Consider the following 21606-nt stretch of genomic DNA (forward strand, 5'->3'; position numbering starts at 1 on the left):
GAGGTGAACAAACCTTGCATATCCCATGGACAGCTGGGATCTACCTCAACCAGATACCAGCAATTTACAATTTTGAATGTATCACACAGTCAAGGGAGATGAAGCAGGTGGAACCCTGGGAATGCAGACCTACACATCTGGATTTTTCAAAACATGAAAAGCAAGTATTAAAAAACAAGTCCAGACTTCAGTGTTTTCATCATTTGGAGGTGATGAAAAAACCCACACCCTAATATCTTCTGAAGATTCTGGTTAAAAAGGTCTGGATAGAAGTTCTATGCTGTTAACAAATTCACATTGGATAGCTTTCTCCTGAATGGGAAAACTACACTATTAAGCCAGACATTAAAATTACTTTTGTTGGAAAATAGTATTTGAAAAACCACAAGGATTTTAATCCTTAATTAGGATTTATGTAATTTAAAATGCAAGTTCTAAGATAATTTTTCCCATCCAAACCTTAGAACTTACAGCCAAAAACATTTAGAAAAACAGCAACTGTCAAGTCAGTACAAAGCAACAGTAGTAAATACACACATTTTTTTAATCTTAAGCTTTTTGTGAGCCATTATACTAATTTCTACTCTACAGGCACCTAAGTGTTTTTGAAGTCATGGACAGCTTATCTCCTCTTGACTGCTGTTATGCAAAGGCATAATTATTAAACATTTATCTCATATGTTGTTACATTAAAGGTCAATGCATTGACAAAACGAAAATATGAATCTGAGAATATTATAACCTAAGAGCCTACACTTATTATAGATTATCCTGGAAATATATGGAAAATTTTGATAAAGCACACAAAAAATATAGATTTGAAAAACTTTTTAAATACAGTGCTCTGTTTGTGACACCCTGGGACACTCAACATATAAGGACATTCAAAATATAACTAACAAACTCCATCCACGTGTTTAGAAAGGAGCCATATGTTCACTTTGCAAATGCCTGTGGCTGTTTAAAGATATATAGCTCTACATCAGAGATAGTTAGTGCACAGCAGGTGAAACCAAACTCGTGAACAGTCATCAGTTATTTCAGTGCAAAGTCTGGCACGTTAGCACAAATGAGCAGATTTAGGCTAAGCCACCTAACCTTGTACTGGAAAAGATACTTCTCCCTAGTTGCTCTGTATGAACAACTATACTGGCTAAAGACTCAGGCCTTTGACATCGCTTTCTTTAAACAAAAGTTCACAGGTGCAGGTCTTCATTGTCTCTTTCAATTAAACTCTGTGTCCACAGGTTTTGTTTGCTTTAGTGAAGGTCTTAAAATACCCAAGAGAGAATTATGTGGTTAAAAGCACACAGTCTGGGATACAGAATTGATTTTTTATTGCTTCCTAGTTACTCTTTGGCAAAACAGTAAAAATAAGCAACAGTGAGTGCTACATACACATAATGTCCTTTTCCCGTATTGCACGTCTTTCAGATAATATGCTTTGTAATGGGCTAAAAAGAATTTTCTCCACCAGACAGTTAGGAAGTCTAGAAATAATCCACTAAGACAGTAAGCTGCATAACAATTATAATCACTCAACAGATCGTTGTTTGACAGCTATTCTATTTATCGTACAAGTTTTAAAACAGCAATATTGGTTAAAGCAAATTAAAAAGCTACAATACTGTTGAGATTGCAAACCGTTGATATCAGCAGCCTATCCAGTCTGCTAAGGATCAACTCTTCATTTTTCAGAGAATTGAAATATCTTGAGAATTTAATATGACACAAATTTTATATACTTGAAAACCCTGAGGCTAACCCCCAGATTTTTAGACTAGTGCAAAAAAAGCATATTAGAATATCTTTTGATGACATTCAGCACAGATAATAGTTCAACTCAAACTGTTTCCCATCAGCAGATCTTTCAAAATCAGGAATTTCCTTAGTCTTAAAAGGACAGAGTAATCATATCCGATCAAGTCTATTCATCAATTTTATCCCTATTTGTTTTCTTTCTGGTTTTGATCATTAAATAAAAGTACTATTCTTACTTAAATTCGTGGAACCTTTGTTTCTATTTCAGTTCAGAAATTTGGTATCTACAGTTAGACGCAACATTGTAGTTAGGACTGGTTTTGTTTGTGTAAGGTCTCCTTTCCCTTCTCTCACTAGTTAATGCATTAATTTAATTCACATTTTTAATCTCCAGCTGATAAGATTTATTTAAAGAGAGAACTTGCAATGTGAACTGAAAGCACTATCAACATACTCAATGAAAAAGCTAAAGGTTTCAAGATTTTAAATGCAGAGCACAGAACACTTTCTATTAACAATTTAGAAACTTCAGTAGCAAAGCATTGGTATGATATAAAGAAAATTAACTTTTCTACTGCTAGTCCATCCTCACACCAGCTGTGCCACTGTGTCCCATTAACACAACTGAAATCAATGCAGGGTTACAAGAATTCAAGTAGTAGTCAAGTGGTTAATCAAAATGCAGCCCAGGGGACCACTAACAGCCCCCTTCAGCATTACTAATACAGCTTAGTACTGCAGCGGAAAATGTTCACGTGTGGTCTTCTGCAGAGTTATTATACTGTGTTGCAACAGTGAGGCTTGAAAAAACAGTTCTCCCAAGCTCCATGCTACTGCCTTTGTGGGAGGAAAATGGACAGCAAAATGGGAAAAACTGCGTAATATTATATGCAGTGTAGAAAAGTAATACAATGAATAAGGCACAATAAATATGATTCAAAGCAAAGCATCGCCCTGGGAAAACTGTAATCTTAGCTATTACAACCAGTGCAGCCCACATCCTATTACATCCAGTACACACTGATGTTCTGTTGGGACAACTAGTTTGTTTTTTAAGCATGATGTTGCGGTTTAACCCCAGCCAGCAACTAAGTATCACAAATGCAATGGCTTGCTCCTTCCCCCAGCCCCGTGGGGAGAAGAATCAGGAAAAAAAGGTAAACCCCATCAGTTGAAATAAGAGGAGTTTAAAAATTGAAAGTAAGTAAAATAACAACAACACCAACAATAAGAGTAATAAAAGGGAGAGTGGCATAAACCAATCAAACAAAAAAAACCCAAGTAATGCACAATACAACCACCCACTGACCAATACCCAGCCTGACCCGAGCAGCGATCTGCCCTTCTGGGTAACTCCCCCGAGTTTATATACTGGGCATGATGTGCTGTGGTACAGAATACCCCTTTGGTTAGTTTGGGTCATCTGTTCTGGCTATGATCCTTGTCAGCTTCTTGTGACCCTCCTCACTGGCAGAGCACGAAAAACTGGGAAGTCCCTGATTTAGAGTAAGTATTACTTAGCAACAACTACAACATTGGTGTGTTTTCAATGTTATTCCCACATTAATGCCAAAAGACAGCCCTGTACCAGCTACTAGGAAGAAACGAGGATACATTACCATATGGAACATTTTACATACTAAGTTAACTAAAGAAAAGCCTAATGCAGTCCACTTAAGACAGGAAGACAGCTTTGGAAAGTCAAAATAATATGCACCATTTTAGCTTTTTTTAAACCAATTTGTCTCTGCAAGTACAGAACTATGGGGCAAGCCATGGTTACAAACTGTTATAAGAGGCTGTGTAACAAAGTTCATCAGAAAGACAGCCATGGAAGAAAATCAACTGATCATGAAGTTACCTGAGTCTTCTTCCTCACCTAAAAGGCTTCAGTGTATCAGCCCCAAGTCTTTAAGAAGGAGGACATGGAAATACCATGACAAAGGTCCTTCCCACCACAGTAACGTTAAGAAGCCTGCTCGCAGCATAGCTAAAGATGACTTGTCAGCCTGCCTCACTACATATTCACAGAGCATGCCAGATACCTGACAGGCATCCAAGCCATCATGTCTTAAATGGCAAGTAAATACTGAAGTCTGCATCCTAATGAGTGACTTCAAAGATGTTAACACTAAAGGTGTTAAAAGAGAACTCAACAGCCAGTACAGCAGAACAAGTTAATGCATAAGGCAGAAAAGCTATAGGAACTTTGAACAGATACACCAAAAATATTCTCCCTTACTGAGCAGTGCTGCATACAGCTGAAACTTAGCTGTTCTTAGTCTTAGAAAGAGTTCTCCAAGTACTAGCCACATATAAGGAGAGTGTGGAGGAAGATTTAAGGTGAGCCTTCACTTGATCATTTTTATGGGATCAAAGAAACACAATTAAAATCTTCTGAAGTGCACTTTTCAAGGCAAAAGAACATTGGTTAAACAACCAGTCTTGCATAGTTCTGGTACAATTAGACTATCTGAGGTGTTACATAGTTACACATAGCAAAAACTTAGCTTTCCACTGAACAAGCACAGTAAAAGGGATGATAATGGCCTTAGAGCACCTTGGCCCTTTATTTAAAAAAAAATGTTTTGCAATTAGAATTAACACCACTATTATTCAAGTCTGAGAAATTGAAACAGTTTATTTTAGTTTGCTTATATCAAGTTTTTTCCATACTTGCCAGAAGAACACAGGGAGAATTCACAATTTGGAAAAAAACCCCACCCCCAACAAAGCCCAAAGCAAACCAAACCCACAATACATAAACCCCACACCCCTTGCTTATATAAAAAAAACCCAACCCAACCCCAAACCAAAAGCACATGAAGAAAGAAAACAAAGGACTGATTCTTTGATCATGTTTGTGCAAGCAGATTTCCCTATCTGATGGAATATGCTCAGTGCAACACTGTTCCACAAAATCAAGGATTTCTTCCGTAGGTATCTTAGAAAAGCACAACTGTTAAAAACCAAGTTGTTTAAACCAATCTGATCTTGGGCATGTCACATGGAACCATGGGTTCAGCTATATCAGAAGTGTCATGTAGACAAGCTCTGCCTGAAAGTGGCATGGCTTCACATTTCCCCATTTCCATTTAATGACATCCAAACCAGCAATGTTACATTTACCCAACGTGTTATTTGTGGTGGTGGCTCAAAGGTTCCTGTCCTGAAGGCTGATGAAAAGTCTTAAGGCACCCAAGGTTTAGATTAATACTTTCTTGTGTGTACAGGAATACATTACTCCCCACAAATGCAGAAAGCATGACTACCAAATATCTTTAAAGCGTTTCCAATACAAGTTGGATAAATAAAGACACAAGACTGGGGGGGGGGGGGGGGGGGGGGGGGGAGGGGGAAGAAAGAGTGGGGGGAAAGTGTGAAGGATGGAAGGAAGCAAGCAAGCAAACAAAGTAAGACTTCATTGCTTCTGAAACCAATCAGATGAAGCCTTGAAGCCTTATAAGCATCATTACTAACAATTTACTCTTTCATAAATGACATAGAGGTTCTGAAGAAGCAGTTGAAAATTGTCAGCATTGACACCACCAGGTTGTTCAAGATCTTTGAGGAGGGAAGAAGAAAAAGTACAGAATCATAGAAGGGTTGGAAAGGATCTTAAGATCATCTAGTTCCAACATCCCTACTTTCCAGGAGAATCTGCTCCAAGATTTTGCCAGGCACAGAGGTGAGACTGACTGCTCTGTAATTCCCTGGGTCATCCATTTTCCGATTTTTCCTGGGTTCAGCAGTAGCAGTTATTTTTCTCCTTGTTAGTAGCTGGTGCAGTGCTGTAGTTTTGACAGCCTGGGAACAGCACTGATAACACTGATGTTTTTAGTTACTGCTCAGTAATGTTTACTCTGACCAAGGACTTCCTGAGTCTCATGCTCTGCCAGGGAGAAGGGGAAGCTGGGAAGAAGCAGAGACAGGACACCTGACCCAAACTAGCCAAGGATGTATTCCATACCACAGCACCTCATGCCCACTATATAAACTGGGGGCAGTTACCCAGAAGGGCTAGATCACTGCTTGGTTGGGCTGGGTATCGATCGGTGGGTGATGAGAAGTTGTATTCTCTTCCCTTGTTATTTCCCTTATCATTATTATTATTGGTGGTAGCAGTAGTGGTTTGTGTTATCCCTTAGTTACTGGACTGTTCTTATCTCAACCCATGAGTGTTACATTCTTTCGATTCTCCTCCCCATCCCTCCAGGAGCAGGGCTGGGGGGGGGGGGGGGAGGAGGGAATTGGAGGGGAGTGAGCGAGTGGCTGTGTGGTTCTGGGTTGCTAGCTGGGCTTAAATCACGACACTGTTCTTGAAAATGGGGGTTACGTTTTTCTTTTTCCAGTCATTGGGAACTTCACCTGACTGCCATGACTTTTCAAATACGATAGACAGTGGTTTAGCAACTTCATTTGCCAGCTTCTTCAGGACGCATGGATGGATTTCATGAGGTCCCATGGATTTGTGCTCAGTCAGGTCCTTAACATGATCTTGAACTTGATCCTCTCCTACAGTAGGCCTAAGGTCTTCTCTCTCACAATACTTGTGATTTTACACATAGATGGATCTAAAGAGGTAAAAAAAAACCCTAACACTTAACCTCCCACTCAAGCTACATAAGGTGCTCCACAGCTTTGCTTTTTAACATAATCTCTGCAGCTTTGCTCACTAGCAGAAGTTCTTTTGGGATTAGTATCGAAGATATTTGTGATGCTAAGAGCTCATGCTCTATTATACTTTCACTCAATCCAAAAGAGAATAGAAGCTGTTTTGGTCCTGGGCTTCCTTCAATAAAGTATTCTGCAAAACTAGCTTTAGAGGAAGAAACCAGGTGTAGTATCACACTGCCAACATTGCGCCTAAACACACTAACAATATGAAAACAGCACAGTCTATGTGTACATTAATCATGCTAGTTGTCTGAGAGTCTGAAAAGGGAGATTTCTGGTCTCTAAATGGTAATTCAAAAATCAATCAAATAAAAATTCACCTACTTCACAGACAGCTGAATTACAGTCCTTGTTAAATCCTCAATATTTCCTCCTATCAACTGTTATCACCTTCTTATTATGAGCAAGCATAATCCACATGTATTTTGTTCAGATCCTTTTATCTGCCAAAAACTCTACACATCACCACAAAGCAGTATTTTCCATTTCAGATTCCATCGCTGCCACCTCAGTTCTATACCATGCTTGTCAGCCAGAGGTGGAAAAATCTAAAAATAACAAACCAAAAAACCCAAAATAAAAAAAAACATCAAAACCTGTACTACCACTTTTATCCATCTCTTGCCAAATGAGGCACATAACCAATGAAAACACCTTTGTAAAGTGATGAGTAACTTTATTTCCAAACAGCCCCTAAATTTTATGCACTGAGTTATGTTCTTAATATGTTAGAATGTCTGCCTGAAGTACAAATATAAATCATGTTTTACTTACACTATGTAATATACCAGCATTATCTCAGGTTTCGGTATGGTAGTGAAGAGGATACTCAACTGAAAAAGTCGTGCACTCTGTACCTATCACAAAAATTGCTTGTTGAGGCTACTGTGGTCAAAAGCACAGGCTAAAATTTGATCAAAACTGGTTTTAGGAAGCCACAAACACTTCTATTAGGCTATTATAAGAAATAAATAGCCATGATAGCTACTGTTTGGCCAGAGATTATTCAGCTTCTGGCTGTATTAATACCCCTAAAGCAAAGATAGGTATTTTTTCCAAACTGCTAAATAGTTCGATCATTTCCTATGCCAGTGCCTCCTCTTCCCTTTGCAGTCAGGCTCTTTCAGAGGAGGTATTGCTTATTCCTTCATGAAGTGATTTATAATGGATTATATCTCAGCATAATACTCCAAGTTATGACACTTCCCGGTCCAATGATTATCTGGACTTTGTGGCTCACACTGCCTAACACTTCACACAGTCAAGACTACATTCGGTTTTGTTGAACATATTTTTGGTTTTGTTGAACACATGTTTGGTTGGTTTTTTTTTTCTTGTTTGTTTTGTTGATACTGTTTGGTTGTGGATTTTTTGTTTGTTGGGTTTTTTTGTTTGGTTGTTTTGGGTTGGTTTTTTTTAGTATCTTTGATAGCCAGGTACTTCCTTAATGATTCTGCTTTCCCTGAAGAAACTGTCTTACTTCATCTTCCTGTTACTAATGCTGCCTACAGAAGTTCACAGAATCTTGGAAGGGACCTTCAAGATCACGTAGTTCCAACCTCAGTGCCAATGGGCTGGGGCACCTTTCTCTAGACCTGGTTATATATGCCTTTCACTAAAAAGGGAAAAAAACATTAATATTAACATGCCAAAACAGCAACAAAACCCTGGAAGGCACTGGAAGGCTGCTCTAAGGTCTCCCCAGAACCTTCTCTTCTCCAAGCTAAACAAGCCCAACTCTCCCAGCCTGTCACTTTTGCTGATCAAAGTTTTAGAAGGCATCTGGTAGCTCTTGTGATATCCTGACTAGAAACAATAGTTACAATTGTTTGAAAAGGAGTTACTAATATCATCGTTATTAGGTCTTCTCTCATCCATACAGTTCAGAGGAAATTTTTCATCTGCTTTTACAGCTGTAAGGCTGCAAAGGCTGTGTATTCCTTTATTAACACTATCATCGAGTTACAGGCATCTGCCCACAAGCAGATCTGTTCCTTCGGGGAACACGAACTACGTGAATTTATTTGCCCAGGCAGCTGCAGTGACCACTCTCAAAATCTGAATAGCTACATCCCAAAAAATAATACAAAGAATATCAAAAAGTACATAGAAGTTTTTTTTTATTCTTCTTTTGAAAGATGGATGATAGATTCCATGTTGCAATACCAAGAGACTGTGGAAACTGAAGGTGGGTTTAGCTTGAGTGTAGTGCATTAGAAGTAACTTTGCAACTTTATTAACTGTAAGAAAGAACTTTGCTGGACCAACAGACATTTTGCCATCAAGATGTCAAAGAGTGGGCAAAAATTAAATACTAAGAAGTATCAGTATTTTAAACAAATTGATTTTTCAACTACTTTGCTATTGACAAATGTGTCTCAACATACAGGCTTTCACTGTCACCTGGATTACTTCCACAGTCACATTCAAACTGGTATCTGAGCTAAGCTAAAACCAATGCATATCTTTACTGAAGAAAATATCCATACATTCTAATACTAAAAATACTTCTTTATAATATTTACTGTAGTTGTCTATACAGAAAAGGTGGACATGAATGGATTTTTTTCTGAAAATCCATATCTGCTTCAATTGCCAGTATCCTTAATGTCACAGAAGAGAATTTTGCAATCCATAAATCTGACTCATGGTCACATACCAGTTTTGTTTATTGAAGTCAGATAAAACCAGAACCTGGACTTATTTCAGTAACTTTGCCCTGAACTAAATCAGGATTCTATGATTATTCTGATCCTCTACATGTAGCATATGAAGTGTTCTTAGGACTACATTCTGAACACAGCAATGTACCTACTAAAAGAAAATTCAAATTGAGGAGAGGCTTTGTGTGGAACTCTGTTGAATAATTATTATCATCCTGTTCTTCCTAGTTTGCAGATAAAAGAGTACTATTTTTTTTTCCCATGAAAGCATTATTAATACTTAAAATACACAATAAAGAAAAGCTAATAGCACATTTGGATTGACAAGTCTAGCCTGCCATGGTAGTCAGTTTTAAATTACAAGAAAAATATAATGCTTTGCTCTTGAGTTTGTCCAGTCATAAACAGCAGTGAGGACAAATGTTTACAGTATAATCACCTTCCTGTCATTCTAATATGTCTTATTTTATGACTTGTATCTAGTCAGGTAGTAAATAACACACAGTAAACTACACAAGGTCAGTGAGGACAAAATGCAGATTTCAGGATGAGTAGTGGCTCCGCTATTTACTACCAAGGTTTATGAGCAGTATCAATAGATACCAAAGTGCAGCTTAAGCCTGCATGAAGCTTCATTTATTTCAGAAAGGCTTTCCATAGATAAAGGGACATGGTCATATAGACCATAGAATCAGGTTTCTGTGTATTGTGACTGCTCAATCAAAAAATAATAAATGCATGTAGTAGCTCCACTGGAAGCAGCTCTCTTCTAAGAATGTGTGCTAATAACACCGCTCTGTTGCACTGATCAATAAGGCTATAAAATGCTTAATTTAATTTGGAGTTTTAAGCAGCAACTCCAAGTTAAAAAAGATTTGAAAAAAAAACCCCAAAAAAACTCAAGAAGTCTTTACAAAAAAATACTAAAAATATTAAGCTTACTGTTGTTAGGATGCTCCATAAATATTATAGTACAGACAGAAAGACTGAAATTACTAACAACACCTAACATGAATCTGTCTAAAGTAAGCATTAAAATGTTTGTTCTCTGTGATCATTTCATAGTGTAACAGCTGAATATAAAGAAAACCATGAAAAAATCATGTGTATTTTTATACATACATGTTTCAGCTCTGGGAAAATTACAAACTGTTATGTAACAAAATGCCTTCTTCTACGACGATTTTCAGATTATCTCAATTGCTCTAGCACAATAAAAAAAAGATGTTGAAATATTACAGGCAAAACCAACACTGCAGCTGGTACTGTAATCACAATTTTTACTCACCTAGCTTATTTTCTGAACAATTCCTTCCTAACAGAGGAGATACTCATATTATGATATTACTGGAATCATGCGGCTTCCAGAGTTTACTGTCAGGAAACTGCTATGAAGACAGAAATAGACATAAGCTTATCTTTTCCGTTTGTCTGCCTCTGATCAGATGAATTTCCATCAAATGCCTCAAATAGATGAATAGTTGGCACTTTAATACAAAGATTAGCTTCAAGCTCCATTTTACCATCCAGCCTGGAGATAACCAAAAAGGTAACACTGTCCAGTCTACAGAATAGCAGTAGAAAAACCTTAAGAAATTGTTTCCTAAAGTTTTCTCTTGTTGCTGCTTAATACAGTTACTTCAGGTATTTTAAATTAGTATACCAAGAGTCAAAAATAAAAGAGCTGAAGTTCTAATACACCAACAGTGTTCTTTGCCACTATGCAAGCCCCAGGCAGCAAAAAGCTATGTAAACACTCGCAAACTGAAAACTCCTACCAAGCTCCTTAAACGCTGCTCACGAATACTAAGATTGTGAGTCTAGAAAACTCCAAGAATAACAAAATTTCATTCACCCTAAGAACCGATGAAAAATGTTTCCAAATCCGATAAGAACAATGACCTTTTGCCTACAAATGTATAAGCAAGAGCACGCATTTCCTTCTTCCAATTATCTTCAAATCTATTGAAATCACAGCATCAAGTCTCTCTTTTGTCCAGCTACAGAAAGAAAATATTACAACGATGTTTCTTCATTTTATACGGAAAAAAAACCAAACAAAACCAAAATCCAGACTGGGCAGAGACAGGACTGAGAGAAGCCCTGAGGAGAAGGACTTAGTGGTGCTGACTGACAAGAAGCTCAATGTGACCCAGCAATATGCACTTGCAGCCCAGAAATGCAGCCCAGAAAGCTAACCATATGCTGGGCTGCATCCAAAGGAGCATGACCAGCAGGTTAAAGGGGGTGTTTCTCCCCCTCTACTCCACTCTCGTAAGACCCTGACTGCAGTACTGCATTCAGCTCTGGGGTCCCCAGAGAGACGTGGACTTGCACAAGTGAGTCCAGAGGACTTCCTATGTGTCAGGACAGCCTGTATCTATTTAGACTGGTGGCAGAGCAACATGCAGGGCAATAGACTAGGCAGCATAAACAACAAGATTCACCCAGTGTACCAACCACTGGGAACCACATTCACAGCTGGGAACACTAAAGGAACTGAGATACGTAGGTGAAGAGGCAAGCAAAAGCATTCTACCACTACAGGACGACTCAAAGGTTTCAAGAAAGTGTAAGGGTAACAAAACAGTCCATTCACTGAAGAAAAAAATTAATGACTTCAATTTAAAACATATATTTACTTAAGCTGAAGGTACCAGGTAGGTCATTCTCTCTGTGTCAAATTGGAAGAGCTGTTAAGCAGAGTAGAGAAAGACATTTAAAATCATAACTATTAACAAACGTACTAAATGTTTTCTTTCAGCTAATAACCAATAAATTGCATACAGTGGAAATGCAGTTCATACCAACCTGAACAATCAGGTTTAGAGAGAAAATGCTTGCCCAGTTTCTTCATTCTATAGTGCAACCTTTTAACGTATGAAAGTGACTATGAACAAGGTAGACTACACCCCTTTGGCAGAGAATTTTGTTTTCTTCAATGTGTTCAAGTTACCATAGCGCAAAGTTTTACTCCGTGCTTGTAAACAACTACTGGACTTTAGATTGCCATTGATGCAGGCTAGATTTTGAGTTAAAATTTTGTTTACTATGGCATTCCAAAAATCTAACACTGAAAAATCATGCTGTGGTGAAGAGAGAAATATATACAGATTAAAAAGTCCACAAATATTTTAAACAATTGCCGTACCCACCTGCTACATTAAGCTTTTCAGCTGCTCCCAAACTAGGAGCAGGAGTGGTAGTATTGTTGGTAGAATTTGCTCCTGTTCCATTAAGCACAAGGTTTTCTACCTTGGACTCTAGCTTCCCAATGCGCTGCAAGATATTATCCAACAAGACAGCAAGTGTCTTCTTTAAATCTACAAATGAAAATGAAAAGTTAAATTGCTTAATAATGCGATGCACACTGTCAGACAGAATCAAAAATAGATACAAGAATGAGACTGGAACATACACAGACACTTCATCAGTGCAAACTTTTGTCATTAGCAGTTCTATGCATTAACATTCCCTACTTTGTTCAGTCTCGGGTACTAATTTCCCTAGACGTATTTTATAAAGCACACTGCAATTCATATATATATCCTATATTCAAAGTGAAGTGTGAGCTTTCATGGGTCCGCACATGGGAACAAAAAAAGTGCATGCTTTGTAATAGTTCAAGTAATAAGATGCTGCTTAAATAATAATGACTCTGAATCTAAATCCATGTTCAAGCACTATTAGAGGAACAGTCTGTGCACAGTCACTTGGAAACAAAAATCTCCTTCCCAAGAGGGACAGCTTTGCGTCAGTACAAAAACCTTCACCTGCATCTCCTCCACCACAGCCAGGCTCTGCACTGACAAAAAAAAGCCACCAAAAACCAGAAGAAAAAAAAGACAAGAATAAATGTGAAGTTCAACCTTTCTGATAGATACACAAAACATCATGAATCACGTGTTTTTTTTTCTTCAGCCTGTTGGCAACTGCCTTTACCTATCTGGTCTGACACAGCCTTTCCTTCACATGGAAAGCAACAAACAATAACAGAAGCTTGCCTACCAAATGGCATCCCAGAAAAAAGTCTTGAATAATTTTTCTTTCCCTTTTCTTTTGTTCGGATTTCTTGAAGTGACCCAGACAGTTGGGCAAGCTTACAGAACTGTGGGCAACAGGGGAAAAATGGACCACTATGCAACTAAGCTGTGTAATTATAGTGGCAACAAGCCAAAGAAGATGAAATATTTTTCTTTGCTTATTTACCATTGTCTCGAGAATAAAGAATTCAGTGTGATTAATTTACACTATTTTCCCATTTAATTACATATAATAATTACATGTGCATATGCTTAATATATTTTCTGGTTTCCACAACTTCAGAATCAAATAACTTTCTGATCTGTAATAGAAAATCTCTCCATACATCTGAAGATTCCTCTGCCCCTAACACCAGCTGCATTTTTGCCACACCTGCTTTGTGCTATCTTTTTTTTCTTTATAGCTCCTCTGACCTTTAAAGATCAGAAGATGGACTCTTAAGCACTAATAATAATCTGGACTACTTTAAAAGGGTCCAGAAGTCTCTTAATGATATAGTGTACAGAAGAAAAGGTATGAGAGACTGCTCACCAGAACAAAAAAAAACCCAACAAACCCCCAAAAAACAAACGCCACAAAACCAAACAATTAAAGCCTCATTTGAGAAGGGGAAGGCAAAGCACAGATTCATAATAATTTTTGTAAAACAACTGTTTACTGCAACAAAAATATAATACTCTGTGTACACTTGGACTACAACTTCCAAAAGTAAAGTGTTAGATCCAGCTGCCTGACAGGTGAATAAATGAAAAGTGACAAAGTGAACAAGGTCTGCAATCACAATTAAGGAATAACTGAAAATCTTTTGGGAGGGTAAAAGCAGCCAAATCAAGCAAACTTAAAACTTATTGCTGAGCACAGAAATCATGACTGTGCTCACTAATATCAATCAGAGGATAAGAGTAAAAGCAATAAGGAGGCTAAGTAGCAATGGTATTAATTTTCATAGACTAGTAAACCAACTTTACCAATTATCATTAATATTAGTCATTAACGTGTTTAGTCATGAATAGTTAAACTGATCGTTTGCTATCTGTCATGGTTTGAGCATGTTTTGACGGTGTTTTTGTTCAAGGTTTTTTCCAGCCAGGTGGAGGAGGGGAGTCCAGGAGGAAGGAGAGACAGGACACCTGACCCAGGCTAGCCAAAGAGGTATTCCATACCATAGCACGTGATGCCCAGGATGGATACTGGAAAAGAGAATGCTGGAGGGGTAGAGCGCTGGAGGAAAAAGGAGGAGGGAGCACATGGTGCTCGGCCAGGCAGGGTGGAGTGAGTTATGGGTCGGTGGCTGGTGGGGTGTTGTATTCTTTTCACTTGCTGTTTGCTGTATCATTATTATTTGTAGTAGTAAATGGCAGTAGGGGTTTTGTGTTATGCCTTAGCAATTAAACCGTTCTTATGTCAATCCGTGGGGGCTACATTCTTTGGATTCTCCTTCCTAACTCTCCAGGAGTTGGGCGACTTGGTTTAAACCTCGACACTATCAACAACTCATTTGATGCCAAACAGGACAAATTTACTTGCTTATATCTTGCTCAGTTTCATAAAGCATTATTTAATATGATGTTACTCACTCACCATAGGATCTTTGCCTCTAACATTATAACTAACTACATTACCAATATTTTGCATCTTTCTAAACCTTCTCATCTGAAAACACCTGTCCAAATTTATCCTTACAATTCTTCTTAGCCATGGAAGTTGATATTTCTACAGAAAACTTAGCTTTACTTTCACAGAAGAGTTACAAAATTATTTCACCCATTTTCAAATGTTCTCTAACTTCTCATAGGGAACTTGACCACTGCTTGTTGGCAATTCAATTTATTCCTCACTGGGATTTGAAACAGGAAATGAGTAACACAGGCAACAAGCTGCAGGGGGAACTTCGTTTAAGTATATCCTCTACCCTTAGACCTAGCTAGGACACATATTAATGTAGTTACCCTTCAATTTCTGGAGACCTGGGTTTTTTTGTTCGTTGTTTTGTTTATTTTCTTTAATTCCCCTACCATCAAGTACCCTTACAAGATATATGGCAGATAGGGTTTTGTTTTAAGCCTACACACACAATTCTCTAGGGATCTCTACTTGTTTGCAGGTCTTCAGTCTGAAGGCTGATCTAGTAATGACTGATTCTAGTATTGACTGATCTAATATTGACTGATATAGTAAATGCTATTTAGCTTGTATTGCTCTGTAAGATTACAATACCAGTATAGTTCAACAAATCAGAAGTAACAGAATAACAACAGCTTTGCTTAAGCAATAAAGCAACATAATTGTTAGCTATGATTAAGATGATAACCTCAGGCTTTAAGGCAAGCAGCTTCACATACTCAAAAAACCTTCTTTTAGGGGAAAAGAGTAAGCATTAAGACTTCCTGTCAAACAAGGCACTGAAACTCACAGAGAGTTTTCTACCCTGAGGTAAAAATAATATATTTGATCTTAATTTAAGATTATGCCAGATAAGTAAACTTAAAAGTTACGTAAACTGACAAAGTAACTGAACAAAGAAGTGAAAGAGGAAAGAAGAAGAAATAAACATAGATCTTTACCAATAAGGCAAGTTCTTCTTCCACAAGGAATCTCTCAGATCACTGATACACAAACTGAAAAGCCTCCCATGTTTTGCAAAACCAGCAAAAATGGTTTATCTTAGAGCAAGTTCTAACAAATAACCTGAGGCATACTAAATACAGTTACTAGACAGATGTAATAAAAATTAGCAGACAACTTCATTTCCAAGTGACTGGAAATGTGAATTTTTTTCCCATTTCATATTTACAAGCCCTTTTCTCCAGCTGTGCAGAAAACCCACAGTGTAAAGTACTGTCAATTGAGCAGCATTCTGAAGTAAAATGTTTGGACAATTTAAAAGAAACTTTAATCAGATCACCATGTAATCCAGAGCACACACTTACCATATGCTGTCACTGTCCCAACATAAGGCCCATCAACCACATTTTTATTTTCTTCAGCTAATGCTTTGATATATCTTTTGCTGAGATCCAAAATTTGCTCACGCAGGACTGAACTGCTTTCATGTTGTGTTTGCTGCTGAATAGTAAAATGCAGAAGCATCATTCCCCAAATGAAACCAAAAGTCACCAGAAAAAAGCCAAGTTTCTGAGAGGACAGCTTCCATGGAGAGAATGCCATGATTCCCAACAGCTTCACACAGTTCCTAAAAGTTCCTAAAGCATGAAGCCAAACAGCAAGTTCATGGTCACGGTATCACAGAGCGGAACTCAGTCTTATTCCAACTCCTTAGTCAAAGTATATCCGTATTTCAGTTCCATCCTGTTGTAAAAGGAAAGAAAAGAAGCATTGTTACCATAACATATTAGAAGGTTTTACTAGCTGTAGTAGAACTTCACCCTCACTAATACAGAACAAGAGTAGACAATATGCTTTTTATTTTTAAATGTTTGATTTGCCTGTATCAATATTGTACTGTACTAGCCAGAGCATAAAGAAGCTGAGAAAAGCACTGGAAAGAAAATTAAGAGGGAGCGATGAGCCTGAGCAGGTACAGAACACCTCTAAGTATACAGATAAAATTCAATGCTTGAAGCAGTTCCTAAGCTGAATTTCAAGGTAAAGCCACTTTTACATTTTTTTTTAATGTGCATACACAAAACTTTGTGATGTTGCCAGTGCGTCAGTTTAAGACAATTCTCAGCCTAATTCAGCTCTCAGAAACAAAGTCATTTTAGCTGGCAGTGACACTGCTCGGAGTTCCTGGCAAGAGCTACAGCATATGGCTAGATAGGTGATCAGGAAATCAGACGCCCCCAGGGGTAAAGAAGAAAAAAAGAAATCTACATTATTTAAGCCAATACACTCTCCTGGCTACACTGCAAGCAGTCAGAAGGCTGAAATAATCTCCTCTTGCTCCTGTGTGGCCTCTGCCATGCACAGTACTCCTTATTCATAAAACATAGTCCAATGAGTTTGTCCTTTACAATCAAATCCAAAACACATACATCTAAATGCTACAAGCCTTTTGTAAACAAAAATAATGTTCTCAGAGCTTTTGACACACTAGGGAAAAAAATGGTTATAAGGGCTTTCGAGACACTGTAGAACCACCTTTTCATGGTAAACTCAAAAATAAAACCTGGCATAAAGATTCTAAAGGCAAGAAAAGCTCTGTGATGAGGGCTGCAGGCAGGGTCCTTAGCATAAGGCCCAACAAGAAGAAAGATAATTAAAAGGTAATTAAGTGTAACCTATCATGTTCAACACATGATTTGGTAAAATGTTATCCTTTTAGCTTCATAATGCTTCCAGACAGGATTAGAGAACATAATGTTCCCTTCCATTCTGCTCTGGTACAGATAATGCAGATGTTACTTTTTTTTTTAAATAGGATAATTACACAGACGCCTGCTAGCAGTGCTCTCTGTTAAAACTACCTTTAGATTTTCTGCTTTCAGTTGAACCAGCAGTTCTGCAGAGGGACAGAAATACCTTTGGACCACTTATCTTCCAAAATGTCTTGCGTGTGAGTTTAGCATTATTGACTATTATCGACTGTAGAAGTGAATGTGCATTACACAGTACACTAACATCAGACAAGGCAGCAAGTGTACCATGCATGTACATTGCTACCAGGACAATTTGTAGCCATTGTTTGCTTAAGGAATAATGGTGCAGAAAAATGAATTGCAAGTACAATGAACAAGGTTACAAAGCCCTCAAGCTGACCTTTTCCACACTTAAAATGTCTAAATAAAGAAAATTACTAGTATCAATGGAGAAAATTAAGTACTCTGTTTAGTGCTGCTCTCCATAAAAGTTAATTTTCTAAAAAATGACAGAGGGAAGTTTTACTTCCCTGAGTTTATGTAACTACAACCTTGGGACACTCCTGGACTGACTAGAAAGTAGAGTATTGTCATTTCATTAAAACCTGAATGTTTTACTATTCTTTGCAATATCTGGTCTGATAAAATACAGAAAAAAATCTTAGTTTAAAACAATGGCACAAAAAGAAATAGGAAATTTTCTGTATAAAATCCTTCAGTGACTTAATTTAAAGTAAGAATTGACAGCAATAAGATCTGCAGTAATAAGTCAATATTTCTTCCCCAATTATCAGTTGTTTGGGAAGTGGAAAACACTCAATAAAAAAGTAAATCTATCACCACCATTTTTGAACAGACAAGTGTAAATTTTTTTTTTACTAGTTGTTTAGGAAGAAAACTGACAGAACAGAATAAACATTACAAACAGCAACAGAAAAATGCAAGTATTTCACCTTTTTTTAAAATTTCTAGAACAGAAACAAAGATTACAAAACCAGTGTATGTTTAACATATGAAAACAATCTACTTAAATACAACTGTTGACTTTGACATTCTGTCTATCAACAGAAAAAAAGAAAAGCTTTCAATCCCATCAAAAACTGTAGCAAGGTAGACAGAAAACATTAAAGTTTGGCCATTAGAAAGAATTAAAATTCATTGACAGGTGGAAGAATGGCCCCCATTATTTCATGTACTAAAAGCAATAAAAATAAAACCCCAAACCCCACAAACCAGCCCCATTTTTACTGCCACTTAAGCAATTCCAGTGGCTAGCAACTCGATGAATGCCCAACAATATACACTTAACTGATTATCTTTAAAGCACTGCTGGTGTCCATGGAGGTTTGTAAAGTGTGCAAGAGAAGAATCTTCGTGCTTTCCACCACCTCTGTGGCTGGACACACACCCATACTGACTTCGGTATATGTTTAACCCTAAATTTGCAGATGTCACGGACTGCAATACAACTATTGCCAGTTAATGATTACCACCTATCTATAATGACTCATTATGTGGTATCTAAGTGGACAATGGTCAGAAGATATCAAGGAGTTATGTGGAATGCATTATGACAGCAGCACAGAAATATCCCTGTATTTCTGTTTTAACAGGGAATTAATAACTGCAACGAGCAACCATTGAAGCAACAAACATATATTTTTTATACTGCAATCAATCATGGGCTTTCATCATGCTTACTAACTAGTTATCAACAGTTATACTGACAGTATATGTCAGTTATGACTACCAAGTAAGCCATTCCTAAATGCAAAGTGGTAGAATATTCTCCTTATTCGCCTCTTTCCCTTAAAAATGTTTGCAAAGGAGCTGATCCTGTTAACTATTAAGGCCTTTTCCTGGCCTAGTCTTCAAAATACACAATAGGAGTCATATCTAAAGAGGATATGGAAACACGTATTTGCACATGCCTCTAAGGAATGACAGGGTTTTTTGTTCTGTTGGAGTTTGGGGTTTTTTTTCAGCTATGGAAAGAGGCTGTCTCACTCTAAGACAACTCCTGAAATAATTCCACTGCTCCTCTGTAAACTGGGTATGCCATACTTGTGAGGTTGTTCATAAAACCGTTAAGAAGATAATTCCTCCTGTTTTACTGAGAGTAGCTAATGTAACAAAACTAAATGCCAAGTGTGAAAAACAGGGTGAAAGTGAAAAGATATACAGGGCAAGAAAATCTTTATAAAGAACAGCTTTGTTATAGTCTTCCTTAAATTTAACTCTAACCGCCAAAAATCTCCCCACAGTTAAACCAATACACTGGTGTTTTGTTGTAATTTGTTAGGTTTCAAACAGACAAGTTACACCCTTTGTGAAAAACAGCATGATTTAAAACAAAACTACCTCTATCCTTAACAAAAGTGATTAGCACTTTTTTTTTTGAAAAGGCTAACTCTGTAACCATTTAAACAAGTGTAAGAATTCTGAAATACTAAAAGAACTAAAACTATTAAACAGCTTCATTAAAAGCACATTTTTCCCCCTTCCGTGTTTAATAAAATCCTGTTCAACAGCTGGTCAATTCACTGGTTACGGAGGATAACATTACCAGGTCTGTGTCATCAAACAAAATACCCCTCATGCTATTTAGAATCGTATCAGGAAAGGACTCCAAAGCTAGAGTGATCTGTACTTCAGGGATGCAAACCACAGTTCTTGGTATTTTAAGCCTTTATCATCTTTCCCTTTTTATTTTATTTTTTAAACTGCTTAAAATAGTACAATCTTTATGTGAACAGATTTTGGTGACACATAATCCATGTATTCGTCTTCACAATTAAAAAGGAGAATTAATCATCTTCAAGTTACTAAATGATGTTTCTTTGTACATAGGACATATAAAAAGCCTGATGCTCTCTGTCTCATGTGTACCTATATAAGAAGTAGCACTTATTCAGGGTAACCTTGGAACAGCACTATCCTCAGGATAGTCAGGATTCAACTGTTCATCAGTTTAATGCAGTGCTGTTCATCACTACTGCCACAGTTATTACAACCTTAACTTTCTGTAGCCAAAGCACAAACTGTTCCACCCATTAAAGTAACTGGAGATTAAGTAGCATTTAATTATTTGCCTGTTATGAACTCAAACATTAATAAACTTATAAAGCATGACTAGTAAATGACGTATATGCAGTTTTGTACCAAGCAGCTCAGCAAAAATAGCATTGCCACTGCTATGAACAGGCTTCAGGCCCTATGCTGTGTTCCTATTGTAAATGTGCAAGGTCCAAATTCTGGCTTCTTATGCTTGTGAAATTATGAGGACAACTTGTGTGAATTAGAACTATAGCTGGGTACCAGGTGCCTCTTGTTATGGCATACAGCTTAGATATGAGATAACAACACAGGCCTTGAAAATATGGGCATAGGTTGAAACCATAAGCAAGTCAATGAGGGTCAATTATTAGTCACTGCTGAAGTGCAACCTTGATATTTGGAAAAAAAACCTGCTTTTCTTTCAATAGCAGCAAATGCTGAAAAGGAGGAATAAAACTGCTAAGCAAGAAGAAAAGGCACCTGTGACAGCCTGGAACATCAAGGACCATAGCTATCTGCACTAAATACATGGCACCAGCTCTATGGGACTGTGTGCTTGCAATTAATTGATAGTGAGATTGTTACAGACTAATTACTTTGAATATGCAGTGGTAATGATTAGGAACGAGTAAGAACTAGCCATTAGCAATGTATACTGCTAAAGAGTATCAATCTAGTGAGGTTTTGTTATAAAATTTAGAGCTGGATTAAAGAACTGCTGTAGCAGCCTTTTCGACCTTCACTCACAGGAATCTCTCATTCTTTTCTCACACATATATTCATACTCAAATGTCACAAATTCAGTTGCAGCACTGTACCACCATGCTTGATGCTGCATAATTACTGTACCACAATCAGCCCAAAGAGGTGCTCTTAAACCCCCCCCACCAGGATCCTAATGCAAATACTGATCTATTTCCTAGGTTCTTCTCTGAAGAGAGCAGGCTATACTTCTGTTTGCAACTGTTTGAATCTGCAGAACAACTTGCTACAGACCAACCGAGGACATCTAGACATAAATTTCCTCTGTTCTTATGAAACGTGTGTTAACCTAAAAGCTAACAATAATTCAAGTCCCAGTCTGC

General features: G+C 37.5%; 1 protein-coding gene across 3 annotated transcripts in view; it reads right to left on the reverse strand.

Annotated features, from left to right (window-relative positions):
• The window catches only part of MGAT5 (alpha-1,6-mannosylglycoprotein 6-beta-N-acetylglucosaminyltransferase), a 134102-nt gene that overhangs the window by 65400 nt on the left and 47096 nt on the right, over positions 1 to 21606 (reverse strand). For all 3 annotated transcript variants that reach the window (XM_034061682.1, XM_034061681.1, XM_031053070.2), the window contains exons 2-3: positions 16076 to 16454; positions 12257 to 12424 (exon numbers count right to left, since the gene is read on the reverse strand). In XM_034061682.1, the coding sequence (XP_033917573.1) occupies positions 12257 to 12424; positions 16076 to 16313 (406 nt within the window). In that variant the 5' untranslated portion in view covers positions 16314 to 16454. The remainder of the gene's footprint in view (positions 1 to 12256; positions 12425 to 16075; positions 16455 to 21606) is intronic.

Source organism: Melopsittacus undulatus, chromosome 4, assembly GCF_012275295.1.
Source record: "Melopsittacus undulatus isolate bMelUnd1 chromosome 4, bMelUnd1.mat.Z, whole genome shotgun sequence".
Classification (NCBI taxonomy): Eukaryota; Metazoa; Chordata; class Aves; order Psittaciformes; family Psittaculidae; genus Melopsittacus; species Melopsittacus undulatus.